The sequence below is a fragment of the Chaetodon trifascialis genome, chromosome 2 (genome assembly GCF_039877785.1).
Source record: "Chaetodon trifascialis isolate fChaTrf1 chromosome 2, fChaTrf1.hap1, whole genome shotgun sequence".
Taxonomy (NCBI): Eukaryota; Metazoa; Chordata; class Actinopteri; order Chaetodontiformes; family Chaetodontidae; genus Chaetodon; species Chaetodon trifascialis.
In genome coordinates this window covers 20,712,179-20,735,076 of record NC_092057.1, presented here as the reverse complement: position 1 = coordinate 20,735,076, position 22,898 = coordinate 20,712,179, and the positions used below count along the sequence as shown (strand labels likewise).

Genomic DNA, 22,898 nt, shown 5'->3' with positions numbered 1-22,898 from the left:
CCCTCTGCATCACAATGGCCTCACTGAAATGACTGAGGAGGCTGTGTTTTCTATGCAGTATCTGAACATAAATTAGTTTGGATGAGGTAACAGAGCGTTATCTCACAGCTGGATGCTGCATAACTACACAGAAGAAAATCACTCTCTAGCAAGCCGTTCTTTTTGGCACAATGGAAAAATATGATCATTAGTAGTCACACAGCCATGAGTGTGACGTTGACTCATGAAGGTACATCTGACACGCACGCACGCACGCACGCACGCACGCACGCACGCACGCACGCACGCACACTTTCAGTCAGCCCCGTTTTTTTGAAAAAGAGTATTTTTATCTCTGGATTTTGTTCCCTTGATGTTAGAATTGCATCATTTTGTATGCCTATTTCTTGTTTTATAGATCCACAATTGGATATGTATGAAAGAATAATGAGGATGAAAAACTGAATGTTGTCCAGTGTGCATAAGATTCTCCTGTAATTTTTACAAAGTCAATGAGAGAGAGTCAGTGATGTGGCTAAAGTGTTGACCAGGACCCTGTATCAGATGTCCTGATGTATATTTCAAATACATTTGGAAAGCACATGTTTAAATACTCCAGCGTTTCCACAGACATGCTCACAGACTCACAGTATAATTTTAAGAGCATTGTCTGTTTACTGATTTAGACGGTTTTTATATGCAAAATGAACAAAGTAAACTGACAACTTCACCGTGTATGAAAAGTGCTTCAGTGACATTAAAGTCTCAGTGGGTGAAGACCTGCTCTGCTGACTGAGGATCAGCTGCTCCGCTCTCTTCATCTTATTTGTGTATTCGGCACACTTACTTGTTCACCTCTGTGTGTGTATCCTCTCTCTCTCTTCCTCTCTGTAATTGATTTTCCATCATATCCTCTTGCTTCTTAATCTTGCGACAGAAAGAGCCTGAGGCTGCATGGATATATAGCTGAGGCGTCATGTTGATATCTTAATGAAGCTGCTCATCTCAGCTCTTCTGCTCTGACACTGACACTGCAATGAATGCCATCTATTACAGCGAGCCAGCAGCTCCCACAGGAGCTCTCCGGCCTAGCTCTTTTCTTATTCATGCTTTCATTCACCTGCCAGATCTGACTGTCTATCTGAAACACTTCTCTCTCTCTCTCTCTCTATTGCACCCCCCCATTGCATCTTCTCTCTCTCTCTCTGTCCCCCTCTCTCTCCATTGCATCTCCTCTCTCTCTCTCTCTCTCTCTCTATTGCATCTCCTCTCTCTCTCTCTCTCTCTCTCTCTCTCTCTCTCTCTCTCTCTCTACAAAGCAGTAAACCTTTGTGATACACCCTGATCGGTGTTGTTGACAAAGCAGTCCTCCTGCTGAATTTGTCGTCACGTATCAATGCTCTGCACTGCGGGCACACAAGCTTTTTGAGGCAGCTCTATATTGGCAATTTACACAACTTTTACTTCTCAGAACACACACTGAGACTCACACTAAGTGTATTGAGTGTAAATATTTGTGTGTAGCAGCAGGTTTGTCATAGCTGCAGGCTCGGCTCCATTAATAATGGACAGTGGGATGAAGCTTGCACAGGAGAGTGCGAGCAGCAGAAGGGGATTATGGAAAGAACGGTAGGATTGAACATACCAGCTCTGACACTCAGGTTACAGCTGACTGAGACTCCAAAGGGATGAGAATTCAGTGATCATGTATGCACATGGATTCTCTTATCCACTGATGCAGAGGCACAGAAAAAGATCTGTTAACTGACCATCGACCTTTCGGCCAGCCCCCTCCCAGTTACTGTTATTGCAGGTGTGAAATTTCACCTTCTAGCACTGTAAATGTGCTGTAAACTTTGGCACATTTACCTCTAAAAATTCCTTTGACCATCAATTTTGCCTCAAATAAGAACTGTTGGGAGCAGAATGTATCAGCTGGACTTAGCGTTAACCCTGCGAGTTGGTTGAAAACACTGTCTCCCTCTGACTTGTTTTGAAACAAAATCCCTGGAAAACATTCACTTGTGTGTCACATACATGGGGTAAGATTGGGGCTAAAGCTACAAGTTAGAGGTAAAAAGTACAGCGTCCTCATCAATGTAAATGTTTTCTACAGACAGCAACACAGAAGTTAGATTTGAGCTTCATTTTGTGGTATTTAGAGGACAATAACTAATCTAAGCCTTAGGCAACTCCTTGTATGCAGCATATTAGTCTTAGTAAAGCCTGTAAACCTGATTGGCCTTTCATGTCCAGTTACGTCGCTATACTACGATTGGATGATGACTGGCAGAGGGAGGGGTTTAGGGAACGGTCAATCAATGGTCAATTACCTCTTTTCAGATGAAAACATGCTGTTTGAACACTGGTTTACTAAAGGGCCAACATCACATGACTGACTTTGCTACAGTGCTCCCTTGTGCAGCATGGCTGTCCTTCAGATGACAGAGAACATGTGGTCCTCTCCTCCAGCTTCCTGTGGGGCTTTTCCACCTCTGTTATACCCTCAGCTCCTTGTCACCCAGCTCCCCACCCTCAGTCTCATCCCAGCATATATATTGCAGTATGTGTGCTGTCACACATTGAATTACAGTGCTGCATAAGTCAGTGCACAGATATGACATGCCTGATAAGTGGAGTTTTGTATTTGTGTGTGTGCACGGTCACTAATGTATTTATTACATGCATGGCTACATGTCTATTTACAGAACATGTCTACAGGGTCTTGCTAGAAATTATGCAATTTGTGCCTCAGTCTGTGGGCTTATGCATTACTGATGTTGATTAGGGTGAAAATTAAACACCACATGAAGAACTGAGAACAGTTGGCAAACGCCAGATGAACCCCTTGACTTTCTTTGGTGACATCCTATCATCAAACACCTCATGTAAGCAGCTCAGGCAGCTTTAATGTACTGTACATCAGCTGATCTGGCCAGTGAGTACAAAGACACTGCTTTAATTTTTGAATTTACTCTTTTCTTTCCATTTTTAGAATCAAGGCCAGTACACAGCCACTGGCGTGAGATAATAAGTAACAGTTGGTCATAAGAAATAAGCATTGGTAATCTAAAGCAGGAGATGTGAGCCATATGGTTAGTTTTACCTGTGGTAGAAACTGGTTCACATTCACAAAAAGTCTGTTGCTATTCTGTGTTAAAAACCTGTACCTGTATATTTATTTCTGAAGTTTTTGCCAAAATGTATTCACCTAATGTCACAAATGTAAAAGAAAAGGAGCATATTAGAACCAGAAGTTGTAGAAATGGTGTGGTCTTGCTCTCTCAAACAACACGCTGAGTGGCACCCCAGACATTTTTCACAGCATCTGAGAAGCTTATTATGCATAGCGATGGGAGGAGGAGGGTGCTCATTTTGGTGGAGCAGTGAGTGTGTCAGTGTGGCCTTGGCCACCATGTCCCTTCCCCCTTGGCGGCACCCCTGGCTATACTAAGTTATTGAACACTAACTTCTGTGATGGCTGGAGCTGCTTCTCTTTGGTGAAGCCTCCGGTGTCAGGTAGTAGTGATAATGACGATGATGCCACTCACAGCTTGTTTTCCAGGTTTGAGTCTTGAGTCTGTACAATTTTGAAGAGATCAGCTCTCAGTAGAAGGTTGTTGCTTTGCAGCTCAATGATTTCATGTTGCAGGCTGTTAGACACATCAGCTGGTTCCAATGTAAACAGCAAGTACATTCCCTTTGTTTCCTTTTTCTGAAACCGCTCAAACCACTCCTGAAGTAGTTTTCGCATATTCAGATGTCATAGCAGACTTCTGTCGTTGCAGAGTAGGAAAATGCACAGTGTTACCTCTCTCCAGTTGCACTTAACACAGCTTTAATTTCACTTCAACTGATTTATCATTTGAAAGCAGAGAGCAGAGAAGCTGCTGGAGCTCGAGGTTCAGTTCTGAGAGGTCCCAAATCTTGCTATCACTGAGTTTCCACATCAGATGTTCCTTCATCTCTATGACCTGCTAAACAGGTTCATTTTTGCCTGCTGTGCGTTGTGTGTGCTGTTAGTTGCATGTGGCATACATCCTGTGGCATCTGGGCCACAGGTACAGCCTAGTTGCATGCTACATGATGCAGAACTGAATGCACTGCAGAGCTGCTTTGCAGGCTCACAATCAGAGATGTGTAATAGGACGTGTCCTTCACCTTGGACCAATTGCTAGCACTTCATAGTTGATAGGAAAAACATAAATGAATGCTTGAATGAATGAACACTGAACGTGGTTTGGAGATTTATTAAACACAATTTGGAATCACAGGCTGAAAGCAGACTGTGGAAATGATGCTGTAGTTGGTTGTCTGGTAGTGTAATATTGGACAAAACAAGCTGATAACATAGCGCTTGAATAATTACTTTTCCACTTCCAAACACAGCACATCACCATTTTGGATAAAGTCACATGGCAAGTTGAATAAAAATGAACTCTTCCTGTGAGTCTGACAGAGGTGGCCAGAGAACAGCACCGATACAGGAACTGCATACTTTGCCCACCTTCAACCTGTCCTCAGCTTTAATCAGAAAGAGTAATTAAGAGTAAGAACAGGGCCTTTAATTGTTTTAAGATTTGATTCCTTTCCACTCTGGGAAGGCCTGTGTCTACACTGGCCCCAGAGCCACCTGGCTGTTACAAACACTGCTTTGGATTCCTGCAGCTTCCCTGCAGGCTTCAGCGAGCCTGCAAATAAGACAAGGCAACATTTTCTTGCTATTTCAGAGTTTGCCTTAAAAAGCCTATTTGAGCGCATTAGATGGATGGATAGGTGGATACTAATTAAACTGTTTTTACATGAACTGCCCTGATCCTCTCATCCAGCGCAGTTATCTCCATTACAGCACTGATCTTGTTTCATCTCTGACCCTGCAAAAAATCCATGTCAGAAGCATGTACATGAAAACTGGAGGCGTGTTTTGACCATTTAGGGAGAATTTGGATGCGTAAACATACACAGAGCAAAAGACAAAGAGCATTTCTTTGGCAGCAGAGTCCTTTAGTCTTTAAATTAATGTCTTGAGTTTAACAAGACACATAGTTTGACGTACTTTTCCCCTTTGAGCTTCTTTGAAGACCACACAATAAATCTGATATTATCTGTAATGTGATTTCAAGGCAGTACTGTAAGACTGCAACCAAACAACCTCAGCTGAGTTATGAGCCAGGCCCTTCAGGATGCAAATGCACACACTTTGTTTCTCTTTTGCACACACACACACACACACACACACACACACACACACACACACACACACCCACACACACACACACACACACACACACACACACACACACACACACACACACAGAGAGAGAGAGAGAGAGAGAGAGAGAGAGAGAGAGAGATCAAGCTTTGTGCATCCATGCCTTTGGCACATATGGGTCTATTTAGCTTTAACAGAATTATCTTATTATGTTTCTTCACTAAATCTGAGATGTATCTCATGTGACAGAGAAAAATAAACTCAAATTCTCTCTCTTCATTCACTTTTCATACTTGCACAGATTCCCTGTTACATGAATTTCATACAGCACAATTTCATACAAAGGTTTTGTCAGAGGGGGAAAAGAGAAATATTTATTATTTAATTATTATATTATTTAATCAAGGTGAAGTAGAATTGAACAGATCAGTAACTTTGTCTTTTATTTGGTTTTGAAGGGAAAATGTTGTTTACTGTGAACAGAAATCAACATTGAATATATCTGTACACAAGTGCAACATTTGTAAACAGCATGTAAATCAACTATTATCACATGTTCACAAGAGGTCACTGATGCAGCCATACAACAGTGTTTGATACCAGGACTAAGTCTGAATGCCCATCACAAGCCGGATTGCTGTCTGTCTCAGAACGATCAAATTGGAGGACTGAAATTCACATTTTTTGTTCCACATCCATCAATAATAGTCTGATTATCAGACAGGAAACACACATTTGGTGCAGATAACATCGTAACTGATCCTGACGGTCAAGATGCCTGTGTGCCAGGATCAGTCAAAGTTCAGCACAGATTTCTTGAGGTGTGAATGATTTAAAGATTCGGTCGAGCTTCAGTCAGAGGCCAGTCTGAGCTGTTGTGATTATATCAAGTATAAGTGTAAAGACCACTGACTGCCCGCAGAGTGAAGTGCAGTGGAGTGCATGAACTATTATCATAGTTTAGGATGCACTGATGATAGTTTGGACCTCCTGTCCATCAGATGTGTGCAGCTCAGAATGACTGGGACGCTTAGGACATGATGCTGTAACTATTGTTTGTTTATGAAATGCTTTTGTGCTGCAGCACTCAAATGTCAGCATCACTCATCCCAGCAGATATACCCAAACTGAAATCTGTTGATATTGAAGTGACGAACCCTCAGGTTCTGAAACAAAGGAGGACGTGCAACTCCAACAAAACACAAAAACATGGAACTTTAATACTTTGACCTGTTTCCTACCACGAGTCACTGTTGGTTTCTTTAAACCACAAAAGCAGTCGTCCCCTAATCATAAGCACTTGGTTATTATTGTAACCATGACGATGAAGATCCTCCAATCTGACGATTCCCTAACCAAGTAGTTTTTGTGCCTAATCCTAACCAAACCTTAACCCCTGCATCACCTAAAAAGTAAAGAGATTTGTTTGTTTAACAAGCGTTTGTTACAGTTATGGAAGGCGCAGACAAACAGTGTTTTCCTGTCCACAGCGGCAGCATATCAGAATTCTTTTATGCATCGCTCTGGATGGCATGGACAAATGATTTATCTTATTTAATTTGTGTATATGGTTATTCCGTGATGGATCATATGGATTCCAACAAGATTAGAGGGTCTGACGTCACGGGTGTTTCAACAGTCAGCAGGATACTTTATAAGTGAAAGACAAAATCACCAGTGACATCTTTTGTCATGCTTGTGGTTCAGTGTGAGCTCTCCTTGGTGTCTTATTCAAAGCCACATAACTACAACTTTCCATCTCATTAAAATGCTCAGAGTGAATTTGCATATATTATATCTAGATACAAGCTCATATTCCAGCATAAACCATCTGCTCTCATATTTCTGATCAACAGTCCTTATGAATTAACAAACTCTAAATAGTAGGGAAATTACATCAAGGCTTCAAATAAAAGTGACTGAGATACGCTGTTTCAGCACCACAGCTATATGAACTTCTAAATGTGGAATATTAGCTTGTTTATTGTAAACCACAACAAATCATCATCATCATCATCATCATCATCATCATCATCATCATCATCATCATACAAAAGGTGTCGAGAGATACACCTGGATGAAACAGGATATGACAGTAAGAGGTCAGAATAACATAATGGAATATCTCCAAAGGTTTCTGAATATTAACATGCTCACATAAAAGGATGTCAGGTTATGTGAGGGGGTTTGATTGACTGCCAAGGCTGAGCTTGTTTGTTTCTGTTTTGTTTTTCATTTCTGTTCTGCTCAGATCTGCTCACCTATCTGTCCCTCGTGTTTTCCTTTTCTGCTTTCCCTTCATGTTATTTGTCTGTCTGTGTGTCCCCTTGTCTCTCTGAGGCCAGGCGTGGCTTCCTCCCCTCTCTCCTGCTTGTTCATCTGCACACCTGCTGCACATCAGGCTCATCAGCCCAGCAGTATATAAGCCTGGCTTTCTTCACCTCTGGCTGCCAGTTCGACCTGCTTCCTCCCGTGTCAAGCGTATCCCCCTTGCCTGTCAGCCATGCCCAGCCTCAGTTATCCAGAGTTTGCCCTAAGTTTCAGTATTTTTGTCAATAAAGTGTTACTTTGTCTGCCGGTCTGCATTTTTCAGTCAAATTTTTTGTTTCCTGGAGTTTTAATGCATTTAGTTAAATTCTGGTAACAACAGCCAAGATTGCTCAAGCTGGCAGTGGTGTGGAGCTCTGAAAGACATTATCCGATTGCTTTTCCCCTGAAGCCATGGCAGTGCTCTATGTTGTACAAAACACTCTTCCAGCCTTTGGACTTTCTACATTTTAGCAGGTTAATTGGAGGATGCAGGTTGATTAGGTGCATTTTCTCAAAACCCAAAAGAAATTGCACAGAATTGAGATTGAGATCTCAATATCTTCCAAATGACAGATTTATCCAAATCATGTCAAACATTCATATAAAACAGACTGAAGAAAAACTAAACAAATGTTTATTCAGCATTCCTGTTTGTATCTGTTGGTCAGAAGAACCTGTCAATTGTGTGTTTATACCCACATGTATTCGTAGTCACAATGCGGGTGCCATGATTGTCTTTTTCCATTCTTTGAAACAGTACACATGCATGTTTGCATGCAGGCGCGTACATGCGACTTGTGGAAACTGATCAGCAATGTAACAGTATTTAAAGATACAGGATTGTTAGTGTTTCATATGTTCGTCCTTAAATGCAGCAGCTGCTTGTTTTTTTATTAGCTTCTGTGCATTATCAAACCCACACAAAGAGCCGTTCATGTGTGGTTTTGAGCACCATTAGTGTGTGTTTTCATCTCTGAGACCAGTTTGTGACCCTCATGTTTGTGGCTGTCACAGGTGTGATGGTGTGTGTCGGGAAGTGTTTAGCAGATGCGCCTCTGGCAGATGCATGACAGGCAGGTTGGGTGGTTAGTTTGGATATGATACATACGAGAACAAATGCATTCGCTTATGACGTTTCACCTCACAGAGACGAGGGAAACAGCCCTGGTCCATCTGTCCTGTTGTCCTTCTGTGCTGATGTATCAACCACCAGTGTTGAGCAGTAACGCATACTCAGTAACAAGCAACAGTGCTGTGATTACAGTGTCAGGGATTACAATGTAACATTCAGTAATTACAGTTGCTAATGCCATTAACACTCAATTGCTTTGATGGCAGTCTCATGTTAAGAACAAGGAAGCTGTTGTCGTTGTGAAATAATTGTAATTGATTACATTTCTCGAGGAACTTGCACAGCACAATATCTTACTTGGTGATGCGTAGTTCAGATAATACCCCCATTCGCTTTCTTGGGAGTAGGTCAACACTAAGGCTGACCCCTGTCACACCACAGATTTTCTTTTTTACACTTTGTGTGTTGTAGGAATTAAACAAACAAAACCATGTGGGTTGGTGCTCAGATGGATTTTATTACCTTTGGACAGAGGAAAATTGGTAGTGTCTCCGGCTACATGAGAGTGGTATCAATCTTTTCATCCAACTCTCAAGAAAGTGTGTAAGTGTGTTCCCCAAAATGTCACACTATTCCTATAAATTAGTAATATCTGCCTCATTGCTTTATTCTGGCTATTCAAACGAGAACTGATTGGTCGAATGGAGGCGCACCATCGAGCTTTTGTCTGTTTGCCATGTTGGTGTCTTTTCCTCCCCTCAGCCAGCTGCGTAAACCTACATATGTTTTCTACTTATTAACTCATTTGGTTGTGTAAGTAGTGTTTGTGTGCATGTGCGTATGTTGGCAGGTGAATGAGGTTTCCATAGCAGAGAGCGTGTTTATGGCAGCAATGCGAGGCTGAAGGAGAATATATAGCGAGCAGGATATGTGTGGTATAAGTGAAGCATTTTTATGGAGGAGTCCAGGGGGCGCATGGCTGAGGATTTAGGGTCTGGCTCTTGGCATTCTCCACGGGACACTGAGAATGGTATGTACTGCCCAAGCCTTTATCCCACGTGCACGCCCTCTCTCAACCTCCCTCTCTTCTTCGTTCACACACTCCTCATTTTCACACACAACTTTTTACAATGCTCATCTGGACTCCTCTTTGTTCGTCCACTCCCACCACTGGACATTTGCCGTTGGATTCATAATTTCATTTTATTAGACAGACTCATTATTGAAAGAAGTAGCGATCAGCTCAAAGCCGCTCGGAGCATCTGCCAGTGGCTCTGCGGCACCCAAGCTTCTTTCCAGCACAGATGTCTCCTAAGTTGAAGTGGTGATGATTCGAGCATGATATTTTCATCAGCACTGGGAGCCAAACTATTTTAATATGAGAACCAAGAAGGAGAGAGCTGTTGTGTATTCTACACGAAGGGTGAAAACACTTTGTCGTCCAGCTGGACAGATGCTATGGGGCATTATTGGCTGACATGAAAAACAGTGCAGGTCACTGAGTTGTTTGGCAAGGCACTGATGTTGTATGTGAGGGACAGAGGAGAAGCATGTGTGAATGATAAGAAAGTGTTTTGATCAGCTACTGTCCAATCTGAGGTGCCTACAGAACACATACGACTGAAGCTTGTCGCAGTCAAATCCTCATCTGCTATTTCTGTCTGTTTCCCACTGCGCTGACCCCCCATATGAGCCTAATCAGGCAGGAAACAAGATGGTCAGACAAGTCTCCCTCGGGAAGGCAAAATAAATAATAACGAAGGAAATGATGCAGGAATTTCTGAAGGCTCAGGCTGTTTTTTTGTTCCATGTTGTTGGAAAAAAATACAATCAAAAAGTGAGGGAAGTACAAGGAGAACGTAAGATGAGAGGACGAGACACAGAGAGATGAGGGGAAAAAAAGATGGCTCTTGCTCTGTTTGTGAAGCATAACATCTGCTGAAGGAGCAGATTCTGGGTCACCTCCATCACCCACCTCAGTTAATCATAACACGCAGCTTTCACACGCCTCCATGCACAGACACACAAACACACCTGCACGCACACACTTGTTATTGTCACTAGCCAAGTGCACCTGATCTGCCAAAACTGCTGCCACTGAAGAGGAAAGAAAAGAAGAAAGGAATGCTGAGTGAGAGTGCTTAAAGGACATAAATCAGACGTGTGTACATGGCTTGACGACTGTGGATGAAGGGTCAGTTCACCCAATTTTTGAAAGAACATATTTCTTGTTTACTCATTGTGGTATCTACACATGCAGTTCACTTTTATTTGTTCAGATTTTGAAAAATCAATTTTTTACATTTCTGAGGGAAATTTGGTGAAAAATTGTTTTTATTTTTCACGTCTTTCCAGAAACAGTGTCCTCAGTAATATGCTAATCAGAACTCTCAAAAGTTTCCATGAGGAGTATTTCTGCAGTAGAGCTGATGAAAACTGTTGACAGTGAGGTCTACGGATTTTCCAGAGTAACCAGAAACCTGTTCTCCTGAAAGACACACAGCTGTTGATTAATTTCTTGTAATATTTCAGTGTTTTGAGCAGCTCAAACTAAATTCCATTTAACTTTACTGGTTTGGGATGCAGGCAGAAGTCTCAAAGACAGGTGTCTCAAAACCTGGACAAATAAAACAAAAACTAGGGTATCTGCATAGCAGATGATGTAGCATCTGTAGCTGAATGGTGGTCTTACTCTGTTTTTCTTTGTTTTAAGAAAATAAAATCAATAAACCCCCCTATTCTCTTCTCCTGCATAGCAGATGATGTAGCATCTGTAGCTGAATGGTGGTCTTACTCTGTTTTTCTTTGTTTTAAGAAAATAAAATCAATAAACCCCCCTATTCTCTTCTCCTGGAGGAATGCAGAAAATGTCTTTCTTCTTCAGTAGCTCTGCCACCTCTGCCATCAAGGCTCCCCAAGATGACATGACAATTTTTGCCACATTGAAACACAGCGTGAGGGCATGGAGAGATGGGACTAGGGGTTGACTGGCGAAATGAAATTAGCCATCCATTCAATCATGGATAGCCGGCTTTGCCATGCTGAGCAATGCTCTGTAAGCAGGTGGATGCAAATCTGTGGAGCATCCGTTGATATAATTTGCAGCCATCTCATAGCCGTCTTTATTGCTGTGTGACACAGTTGTTCTTTCATCACCACTCATGGGAAGACCATCAGGAAAAGGACAAGGCTTGCTGTGGTGCTTGACACAGACAAGCCTAGAATCTGAAACAGGTCAAGCTGGATCGAGACACATGTTCCCTGCATCCCGGCACTGCCACTGATGTCAGCCTTGTTTCTGAGATGGCTTGGTGAGTGGGCTGAGTGAGGTTCTGGCCTGAGGAACCTGAGCTGGGGTGGCATGGAGTCTTCAGAGCTGGTGCCACCACCAGAGGAAGACACCGCAGCGGAAGGTGGATTCGCAGCCACCGTCACCACAGGAAAGCCATCATAACTTTCCCGATGACAATCAAACAATAGTGGAGACAGCTGAGGACAGCAGCAACATGTTGTTCTGAGCCACAGAGAAGTGAGTGTAAACTTGATCCAGGGGAGTTGGCCGTGATCGCTTGTGCTTGGCAAAAAAGGTTGCCTCAGGAAGAAAAATGATAGCAAGGCCCTGCTTTAGCAGGGGACAGAGGGGAAACCTCCATGTCTTTGTGGACTCCAGGTTCATACCTACTTTGAAACCTTGCTTTCAGTTTTCAGGGCCCGGAAGAAATGGCCTCCCTGAAGGGCTGGAGCACCTTGAAGCGGGGCCACAGCAGGAGACGTTTGGCCAGCAACTCCTGATTGTAAATGTCCCCGTCTAAGAGGCCACGAGCAGGTGCAGGTTGATCTGCCAGCATCGCGATGCCACTCAGATGTCCCTTCCTGATGATGCCTGGTAAGTCCTAGCCACAGTGGAGACGGGGAAAGCCACAGATGCAGATCCCCATCTTCTTAATCAAACAGATGGGGAGATGGCAGAACCTTGAGGAGAGCCCAGAATAGAGGGAGTGGAGCTGACTGACACCTGCCAACTGTCTGGGTCCCTTTCTGGGATGTCTAGGAAGTTGCCATGGAAGATTTGCTTGTCTGTCTCGTCCTCTGGAGGGACACCGCTGTGTTCAGTCCAGCTTCTGTGTTCACTGCCACCCTCCACTCAGCGCGCCATGAAGGTGTCTGTTTGCCACTGGAGCTCTGCTGCAGGCAGGCATGCACAGTATTGACAGGCACCCGCCAGAGATAGCACTAGCTCGAGGTGCTCAGCAGTGGGATAAACCCAACAGCAACAGCGCTCACAGGACGAAGCCTACACAAAATAGAACACGTATTTTTGAACGGGGCAGACAGAAAGTAAGCAGTATTGAAAAACATAAAGACATAAGGAAAGAGGGGAAAAGTCAGAGAAATGATATTGGAGTTTGAGAGCAGTTTGCTGTAAGACTCCATGTGGGGCAGAGCGGCTCAGCAAGGCAGAAACAACATAATTACAGCTCTGTTTAGCTCCATTACAGCCACAGCACTCCTCTCTCTGCTGCCACCTACATACTCTCTGTGCTCTGCCTAATTGCCCACTCCTTATCACATAGGGAAGGCTTATTGATTTAAACAACATAATTGGGAAGTGCTCATGATGGGTAGTATGAACAGCATAACCTTAATGATAATGGGAAATGGTGTGTTTTTCTGAAGGATTTCATCATCAGTCGTTCGATCGTTTGAGGACAATGTCCTTTTTCCAGCATACTTTTTCTTAGATTTGCTGTGCTGTCTCTGTGTTTTTCAAGCATACATATTGTGCACTTAAATGAAAATATGTGGGAGGAGAGAGGCTAAGTCATATTTCTTACCAACGGATAACGGATAAGGCTGAGAACAAAAAATGAAAGGAGCTACACTTTGAGCTCAGGAAGAGAATGACAAATATGAATGAAAGAGACTGTCTGGTAGTTTTCGTGTGTTCTGCAGGGTGTTGATGAATCAAAGAAAAGGATAAAGCAAAATGTTGTTTTCAGGAGTGCTTAATTCAGCAGTAGATGGAGGAGGGCTGAGGCTGCCGTGGCCCCATCTGTGAATAGTTTGTGTTGTAAGCTAAAAGTGCAAAACAGTCAGTAATGATCTTTTTCACTTCCACCTCTTTCTTGCTGAGGGACAGAAAGGAAAAAGTATGCGAATGTGTGTCTTTGTGTGCGAGAGAGAAAGGGGCAAATAAACAATGCAAATAATGGGTTGAACTCAGTCTGTTAACGCAAATATCCCTTGGGAGATATGACTGTTATTATGATCACACACACACAGACACACACACACACACACACACACACACACACACACACACATAGAAAGAGAGAATAGTGTGTATTTTGATTACATGGACGGTGCATTATTCAGGAATAGTCCAAAGGAAAAGTCGTGACTCACACAGGCTGATTGTGCTCGTGCAAATCATCGAGCACAGTTGTGCTGTCCTCGCTTTCCACCTCTCACTTTGTCTTGCTCCTTAATAACACGCACGAACACGTACAGCTTTGTATGTGTCATCTGGGATGCTGAACCTTTTCCACTGAATTGTCATGTAAAATAAGTCCAGAATGGCTATTTAGAAGAGAGACACATTGGCTCAGTAGAGGAACAGAAGAAGTTCAAAGAATTCCTTGAATGGACATAAAATCAAATCAAACAGAACAAGAACTGGTAACCGATGACTTTATATAGATGTCATAAGATTATATGAATAGCACAATTATTATGAGGGCATTTGAAAGTAATTCATTATTCTAACTACAGTCTAAAAGGCATATTTATTTATTTATTTAAAAGGCATTTTCACTTCCACCAAAATATTATTAGTGTTTTGACAAACTTTCAGACTGTTTTGGTCGACCACAAACCACTCTGGAAAAACTGCACCGTCATCAAACAAGGCAGATAGCTTTCACACCAGACAAGATGACATTTTGGAGATACAAAGATTACATCAAAACACTGATAAATTTCACCCAAAAGCAGTGACAAGCAGCCACTGCGAAACAATTGGAAGAGGATTTAATTACTGGCCTTAAAAACCTGAGGTACTACTACAATGGAGTTTTACACAGGCTTAAAAAGGCATATCCTCATTGCTCATGCTGTGTGTGTGTGTGTGTGTGTGTGTGTGTGTTGTGCATGTGTGTGTGTGTGTGTGTGTGTGTGTGTGTGTGTGTGTGTGTGTGTGTGTGTGTGTGTGTGTGTTGTGCGTGTGTGTGTGTGTGTGTGTGTGTGTGTGTGTGTGTGTGTGTGTGTGTGCGCATGTGTGTGTGTGTGTGCGCATGTGTGTGCATGTAATGTAACACCTGCCTGTGAGGTCAATAAGGCTATCAGTTTGAGACAATCCGGTGATTATGTGCTGTCCCCTGCTCAGTCTTGTGGTTAACTAAAAACAGACACACAGACGCTAGCAGCAGTGGCTCACATGTGTGCATGCGCGCACACACACACACACACACACGCACACACACACAAATGCTCACATGCTCTCGTATGCCCAGCCACCCATGAAAATCAAATCTCTGTTTATGTGCCAGTGAGGGAGGTTAGGAGATGAAATTACATAAACTGCAGCTCACAGAGATCCTATTCAATCCGAAAATACATGTTAGGTGAAAATGACCCATCTTAAAATTGATTATTTCATGCATAAAGATGCAGAGGTTATATTCTATTTAGTCTTTAAGCGGCTGCTTTTCACTCACCAGTGGTTGAATACATACTGTACATCACTAATGACATGGACGATACCAAACATTTTTCTTTCAGAACAAGTAGAAAAACATCTCACACTCAACAGAGTGAAATATATACAAAATATTTTTAGTGTCAAGTTTAAAAAGACTAATTTCCTCATTTTGTAAAAGACCTGGGCACTGTAGATTTTAGCTAAATTTACTTAAACAGAAGCAAATAGGGCATTACTGAGGGACTCTTTTCAGTTATGGATTAATATACATTTGGTGCTCTATGAGTATTTACAGTAGCAGGACGCTGCATGTGGGACTGACCCTAAATAAACTACATTACCCAGTTTCATCATAATGAAAGAACATGTCACATGTCATTAAAAAAAAGTGGGACATTTGGGTGCCAGGGGATGGGGGTTGGATTAAAGGTACCTACCGTTTGACCCATCTTATGCATTTGAGGCTTGCTTGAGCCCATAGCTGCCTTGATAAGGCTCCACCCTATATATCATATTCAAAACTGTATCGTTCAGAGAGAATCCTCAGTGTGTTTCATCAGAAATCATCAAACATGTGGATGACATGCAGGAGCTTGTGAACTGTCTCCTCCGCTTTGCTGCTCAGTTGGTAAGAGCTGCATGTAGTTGTAAAGAGGAAGAGTAAAACCACAAGATAAAAGGTCTGTACGACATACCAGCAGCTCGCCTGGTCGTTGTTTACTCTGTCATCCTGTTAAAAATGGAGGTGCTAATCTCTGTGCTGTGGTGACATGACAGGCTGTAGATGTATGGTTTGAATCTCTGTCAGGTACAGCAGTCAGGTGCCATGGAAACAAACACACGTACACACACACGGAAAAGCACATGGCCTTCATCATGAGACACACACAGACTGGAACAGAATGGAATTTGAAACGTTTTAGCCAAAAATGTTTCCATCGTTAAGGTGTTTTTTGCAGAAACGTTTCAGATTTCGTTTTGTTCTCCAACTTCGTGGGCGAAGATGGTCAACTGATGCAGCAAGAAATGCATCTGCAGGGAAAATCAACACATGCACGCACGCACGCATGCACGCACGCACACACGCACGCACACACACACACACACACACACAGTAGTGTGTCCATCACTTAATGTCCTCTGAAGTGGTGGAACTTAAATTGTTGCAATGACTCTCATTGATTTCTTGGAGACTTCTTCCCTATGGCGACTTGTCTTTGTCTCCATAAGGAAGGCGAGTCCTCACAATGTGACTGTGTAAACAGAGTTATGAACCCACAACATGAGTGATACACGTCCACATATGCACACACACACTTGTACAACACACACTCGTCCTGCTAACAAGTTTCTCCGTATCATATCTGTAGGCCACGCGCTGAGATAAGGCAGAGACCGCCTCATGTGTCAGGCCTCCTCTGTGTTCTGGTCCCCACTGATCCCCATCCTCGCAGCATCAGTGGCATGTCCCAGGTGTGTCTCCTCTTGGCCTTGCTTATGCTCTGCAGCTGCACAAAGGTATGACTCACAGCCTCTCTTTTCACACACTAACACACAGACTGAGATGTGTGTGTCACTAAGAGTTAGAGTTCAGCGTTGCTAAAACTTGACATGAAGCTCCTCCTGCAGGTCTCCTCTACAAACTCTCTGGAGCTTGTGAAGGAGCAGTGGAGCAGCTACAAAAACCAGTGCCTGGACTACCTCAACACCACACCCCCCATCACAGGTTAGCCCCTTTCCTCCCAGCATGAGCTCATGCATTAACAAGATGCATGTAGCGGAATGAAGAAAGCCTGACCTACAGTAAGCCAAGGTTTGAAAGATCTGATCTCCACTGCAGGGCTGGTGTGTAACAGGACCTTCGACCTGTACGCCTGCTGGCCTGATGGACTCCCAGGAACTACTGTCAATGTGTCTTGCCCATGGTTCCTGCCATGGTATCGTAAAGGTCTGTGTGTGTGAGTGTATGCACAATATATGTTGGGCTTGTGATTTACACATATGCTTCAGTGACAGAAAACATAAGAACATTTAACACTGAATTAATCAATATTTCACGATAAAATTCAATATTCAGTATTTGTAATGTGGAATGGGTTGCTAGTGAAAATGATTACCCTGTTCCTTACTTGCCCTCAACCCAGCAGAGCAACATCTTTCAGCAGGTTGTCTTACCTTTGAGCGACTTTATTCTTTTGGTTTTCCTCTCTCTCATCACCAGCTGCAGTGGATAAACCGATTCTGCACCGCCTGAATTAGTGAATAGCTGGTGAACATAATGGAGTACTCAGCAGCTAAAGAGCTAAATATTTCCCTCAGGAGTTGGTCAAGACTGAAACAGGCTAAAGGAGAGAGAGTAATGGACTATCATTTATCCAGCGGACAGAAACACAACTCCAAATAAATGCTAATGTTACTCTGTGCCTGCAGGATGTGTAAATATGCGAGTGTTTACATGCCGACACGTTTGCCATGTCAGCTCTGTAAGATGTCAGTGTTGTGTTTACAGCTCGCTGCCGCCAAATGGCCCAAAAATCTATGAAGCGTTCAAAGACAATTAGAATGTAAGACAAAAGAAACATAAGGCTGTATGTTTTTTTACTTTTCAGTGGGGTTTATTTATCACACATGGTAAATCCTAAGGACATGACCCTCCATGCTCAAAACTGCCAAAACTATATTTTAAGTGGATTTTGCAACAACGAAAGGCATTTTGAATGCAACAAACACAATGAGCAATGATAAACGGTGTTGTCATCTTCTAACAAACATGAAATCCTTGATCACTTTACAGATGGCAAATTCTTTTCACTTAGGAATTCAATATCTCTGTGGCAGCAAAACACACAACACTGACCAGCAGAAAACTCCTGCAGGCTTAACTGTGCTTAGTGGACACTCTTGGGTGTCATCACTCTTGGAGATGACTGGCTGGACCATATGCACTGTAGACAGACAGGTAGAAACTTTAGATGTGTTTATCTTTGACAATGGTCACCTGTCATGTAACGATCACAGTGCCATGAACTCTTGCTGTGTCTTGGTCGGGTGAATGGCAAGTATGCACGTATGACCCCGACTACTCACAGTCTTATTTCACGATCATGCACATGGTTAGATGTCACTGGGGAGGAAGCAGCTCTCAATCAAACTTACAGAAATTTCATGTGTGATGCTGGTGGTCTTGTGGACTGTAAAAAGAGAAAAGAAAGAAGAAACAGATGTGGATGTGCTATAACATTAAAAGCAAATGCAAGAGGCGGAGTAAACTTTGGCCCATTCGGTAGCATCCAGATAACAATTAGGACAGGTTACAACGAGTTTCACATAGAGTCATTTTATTTCCACAGTTATTTATTCTACTAGGAACAGGTTTGGCTGTGTTGGCTGCATCAAACAGGTTACTTTAACATCAGATCATGAACATGGAGTTAGTAATGATACAGTAAGTATATTCCCACAGTTTGAACAGGGGATAACGACATTGCAGCAGCTACTCCCCGGGCAGATGAAGAGCTTCCACTGTTTTTCACCAACATTTGTCTTTTTTGGCTCGGTCTTCCTCCCTCGAGGAAGCGTCAAATAGCAACAGTACCCCTCAGTACCCCAGTACGTCACAGCTCAAAGAACTTTCACCTGACAGCAGCAACCTCGACATCCCCCCTCCTCCTCCTCTTCACCATGTTAGTCCTGACTGCTCTCTGGAGAGAACATCTAATTCTCACTGAGTAGTTTAGCATGTCACATGACACATGTATAGACACCCAATTGTCGTTCATGATTGGTCACAACGCTGGTAAGCGGCGACAAAATCATCTCAAGTACGGCTAGATTCATGTAATCTGATCCAGGCATAAGCAGCACACCTTGAAACCCGAGACCTGGTACTCAATGCTGCTTTTGTGAATGTGCACTACATTCAGAAACATTTAAAATGATGTATTGAATATTACATTGACAGTCATTGTGCTAATTATGATATTGACGTCACTCCTTTCTGAGAACCACAATGATGTAGCATTCATACAGTGACAAGAAGGGAGAGTAGAAAGAGCTCTTCAAACTGCTTTTATTTCAAGTCGTCCTGTGGAGTGAATGGAAAATGCTTTGTGATGGTGACACAGCTCATCATGTGTCCTTGTCATTCATTTGAATGAAAGAAACTACTGTAGCTATCTTTTGGATGAATGCTGTACTGGATCGAGCAGACAGTGGTTTCAACAAGTGGATGAAGCCTTCGTTGGGTGTGAAGGGCTAATGTTAGTCAGCTTTTTAATATCAAGACTTCACACTGTGTCTCCAGGAGAAGCACTCTATCCTGTGGACCTTTCTCCAGGGCCCTCCAGGTGGTTAGGAGGCTCTGAATAGGTGTGAAGCTGTGATGAACATTTTTTTTAGTATTTCCTGACACTTTAAAGACAAAATGACTAGCAAGTTAAGAAAATAATCTGCAGATTGAGCAATAATAAAGATAAGTTAGTTGCAGCACAAGCACCATGCACTCCAAAGATGGTGACTTAATTGCTCTATTCAGGCTATTAGTTTGGCTGAAATAGGAAATAACTTTATTTGATTTAATGCAGAAAATTTGAGAGGATTGATACTATTTTCATTTCTGGACTGTACATATGAGGCTACAGTCTTCAGATACAAGCTTTGGAAAAAGCTTGTAAGATGAAGTTGAGTGAAACGTTTTTGAACTAAGGTTTTCAAGATCAAGAATAAACTCAACAATTTCTGTGTGTGGGTATTTAGAGACTTCTGAACAGTTGGAGGTTCACATGCTATCATAATATGAAATTTGTGATATAAATATAATATAAATGTTTGTCTCTGTGTGAACAGTTCAACATGGTCTGGTCTATAGAGTCTGCAAGGAAGATGGTCAGTGGGCAAAAAAGAATACCAGCGAATGTGAGGACGACCCTGGTGAGGTGGGTAAACAGTACAGTGTGTTTGTGTGTGCACGTCTGACCTATAGAACTGTGCGTGCATGTGTGGGTCAGACCTGCCACGTGAAGTAACTGTTGCCACATTTGAAGCTGCTTATGGGGCAGCTGGCGAGATGATTTTGTGACAGTGACTGACTTGACACTTAAACCAGACATGATCTGAAATGATCAGCGTGTGAAAACCCTCCCAGCTGTTCAAATAATCTTTAGGAGCCTTTTTACATCTTTAATGACAGATTTAATTTACTGTGTGAGTGTGTATGTATGAAGGCAGTGCATGAAGGTAACTGACTCTGTCTCTGCTCGTGGATCTGCAGCAGCAGTATGGTCGCATCCTCAGTCAGTTACGGATCATGTATACAGTGGGCTACTCGCTGTCTCTCGGAGCTCTGCTGCTGGCCCTAGGCATCCTCATCACCTTCAGGTACAGCATGTATGAGGAGTGAAGAGGGGAGGAGGGAGGAGGAAGAAATAGGTAGAGGAATGAAAGGAAGAAAGTACAGGAAAGGAATGAATAAGATAGAACAAAGGGAATTGAAGATAGAAAGGAAGGAAGGAGAAAATAAAAAAGGGGATGAGGGAGAGAGAAACCCAGGAAAGAAACCAAGTCGGGGGAAAAAATAGGGTGTGAGAAAGGTGGGAAGGAAGAAACAAGGAAATAAAGGGTAGAAGGATAGAGGGATGGGATAAAACACAAAGAAGGAGCGTATGAAGAAGGAAAAATGTAAAGAACAAATGTCAAAAGCAAGAAATACAGGATGCAAAGAAGGATTGGCAAAGTAATTTCATGCACAGCAATGAATACATGTGAAAGTCACAAGCTGTCTCACCTCTGCACCAGGAGGCTCCACTGCATGAGGAACAACATCCACATGAACCTGTTTGCCTCCTTCATCCTGAGAGCTGTGTCCATCCTGGTTAAAGACGCCCTGCTGACCCTCACATTGGACCCCAGGAGCAGCAGTGACACCCAGACACAAGCCTGGGTCAACATACCGGTCAGAGCAAACACAACACGTCAACCATCATCTGCTGAGAATTCTGTTCATGTATTAAGTATAAGCAATAACCAGTTGAAAATGTACGGTGACTGTGGTGTGTTGCTTATGTGCCCAGGTGCAAAAGACATTGAAATATATTTATGGTTATGTTGCAACTTTAATTGCTGTGAAGGACAGTGAGCAAAGACAAAAAAACGTTGCTGATGCCAGAACCAAATGACATCTAAACCGCTATTGTAAGCCAAGATTTGAGCCTGCTATTGTGTGTCACATGTGCTGCAGTCTGACTCAGAGTTAAATCAACTGAGCTGAAGCAGAGTAGCTCTGAGCTCTGAATTAAAGCATCATTTTTAGACTTTTGTACAATCGGAGAGAGAGAGAGTCACCTTGGTTTATTGTTTGCATCCCCACCCACCCCCATCCTGTGTCATGTGCTAGGCTGTGACGTGGTGCCGTGGTGCCATGGTGATGATGCAGTACAGTGTGATGGCCAACAACTATTGGCTGCTAGTGGAGGGCATCTACCTGCACAGCCTGCTGGTCATCACCGTGTTCAGCGAGAGGAAATATTTCTACATTTACCTGGCCATTGGCTGGGGTAAGAGCCACAGCCGCCACACAGTAATGATGCTCTGATAATTACAGAAAGTTGTATTTCTGTTGTGATCTGAGTGTGATGAGGAGAGCAAACAGGATCCCGGCAGAGTCATGAATAGGAACGCAGTCATTACCAACAGGAAGTCAGTCAGGTACAGGAATGGTTAACAGGTATGTAAATAGACTGATGCGCAAATACAGAGCAGGTGTGTTGACAAGTGACTGTTCCCAGGAGGAGTCAGGAAATTCAGTGCTAAAAATCTCTGCGAGCATCTAGTGGACAGGTGTGGTTTGACAGGCTCTGACCACACAACGTGAGTATGCAAGCAAACACAGAGAGACTGTCGTGAACAGGGGGCGACACAGTGACAGTGAGAGATGGAGCAGGCACTGCTGTGGCAGATTTATCTGTAACACGATAAAATTATTATATTAATAATGCATTGTTTCAAAACGTATGAATCATTAGGCCACATGCGTTCAGAAGCCCCAAGCAGCTTCTGTTGGCCTGTTTTCTTGAGGTCACAACTGATTTAAATAAATGATGACTTTGTAATTATCTTTTCAGCTTGCTATTCTGAGATAACACCCTAATGATATTGTTATCTTGAGATTTCAAACGTTTACCATGATGCATATCTTCACTGAGTGGAAATAACAAATCATGGTGTCGCCACGATATTAACTGGTTTCTCCAATTGATGCTTGTGAGTCATGAGCCTGACAGGACAGATTAAGTATAAAGAGAAGAGCAGGTTTATGAACAGATTAGATTTTTCCTCCATAAAGCACAGACACGGGCAGACATTTTCATATTCAGAAACTTTCAAGTCTTCACTGGGTAAAAGAGAAATATTTGTCAGTAGATGATGAGGTTTTAAACTCATGATCATAAACAATGATCGCAATGTTTGATGCTGTATCATGGGTAATAAAATCATGTCACTGTGATAACTGGGTTAAAGAATAAATATAGCGCAAACTGTAATTTGTTATGCACATTATTTGCGTATGCTATAAATGAAGCCTTGGGGAGAACGATCTGGCACATGGAAGGCATCTGTGATCACTAAAC

The 22,898-nt window shown here is 42.8% G+C and overlaps 1 protein-coding gene across 2 annotated transcripts in view; it reads left to right on the top strand.

Moving 5' to 3' along the window:
- gcgrb (glucagon receptor b) overlaps positions 1-22,898 on the top strand; it is a 45,668-nt gene that overhangs the window by 14,487 nt on the left and 8,283 nt on the right. The window contains exons 2-8 of one of the 2 annotated variants that reach the window (XM_070990644.1): positions 16,644-16,791; positions 16,903-16,999; positions 17,114-17,221; positions 20,119-20,207; positions 20,543-20,649; positions 21,067-21,223; positions 21,665-21,824. In XM_070990644.1, coding sequence (XP_070846745.1) covers positions 16,738-16,791; positions 16,903-16,999; positions 17,114-17,221; positions 20,119-20,207; positions 20,543-20,649; positions 21,067-21,223; positions 21,665-21,824 — 772 coding nt within the window. In that variant the 5' untranslated portion in view covers positions 16,644-16,737. Of the gene's footprint in view, positions 1-16,541; positions 16,792-16,902; positions 17,000-17,113; positions 17,222-20,118; positions 20,208-20,542; positions 20,650-21,066; positions 21,224-21,664; positions 21,825-22,898 lie in introns of those variants that run through there. The other variant, XM_070990651.1, reaches the window with a different exon arrangement.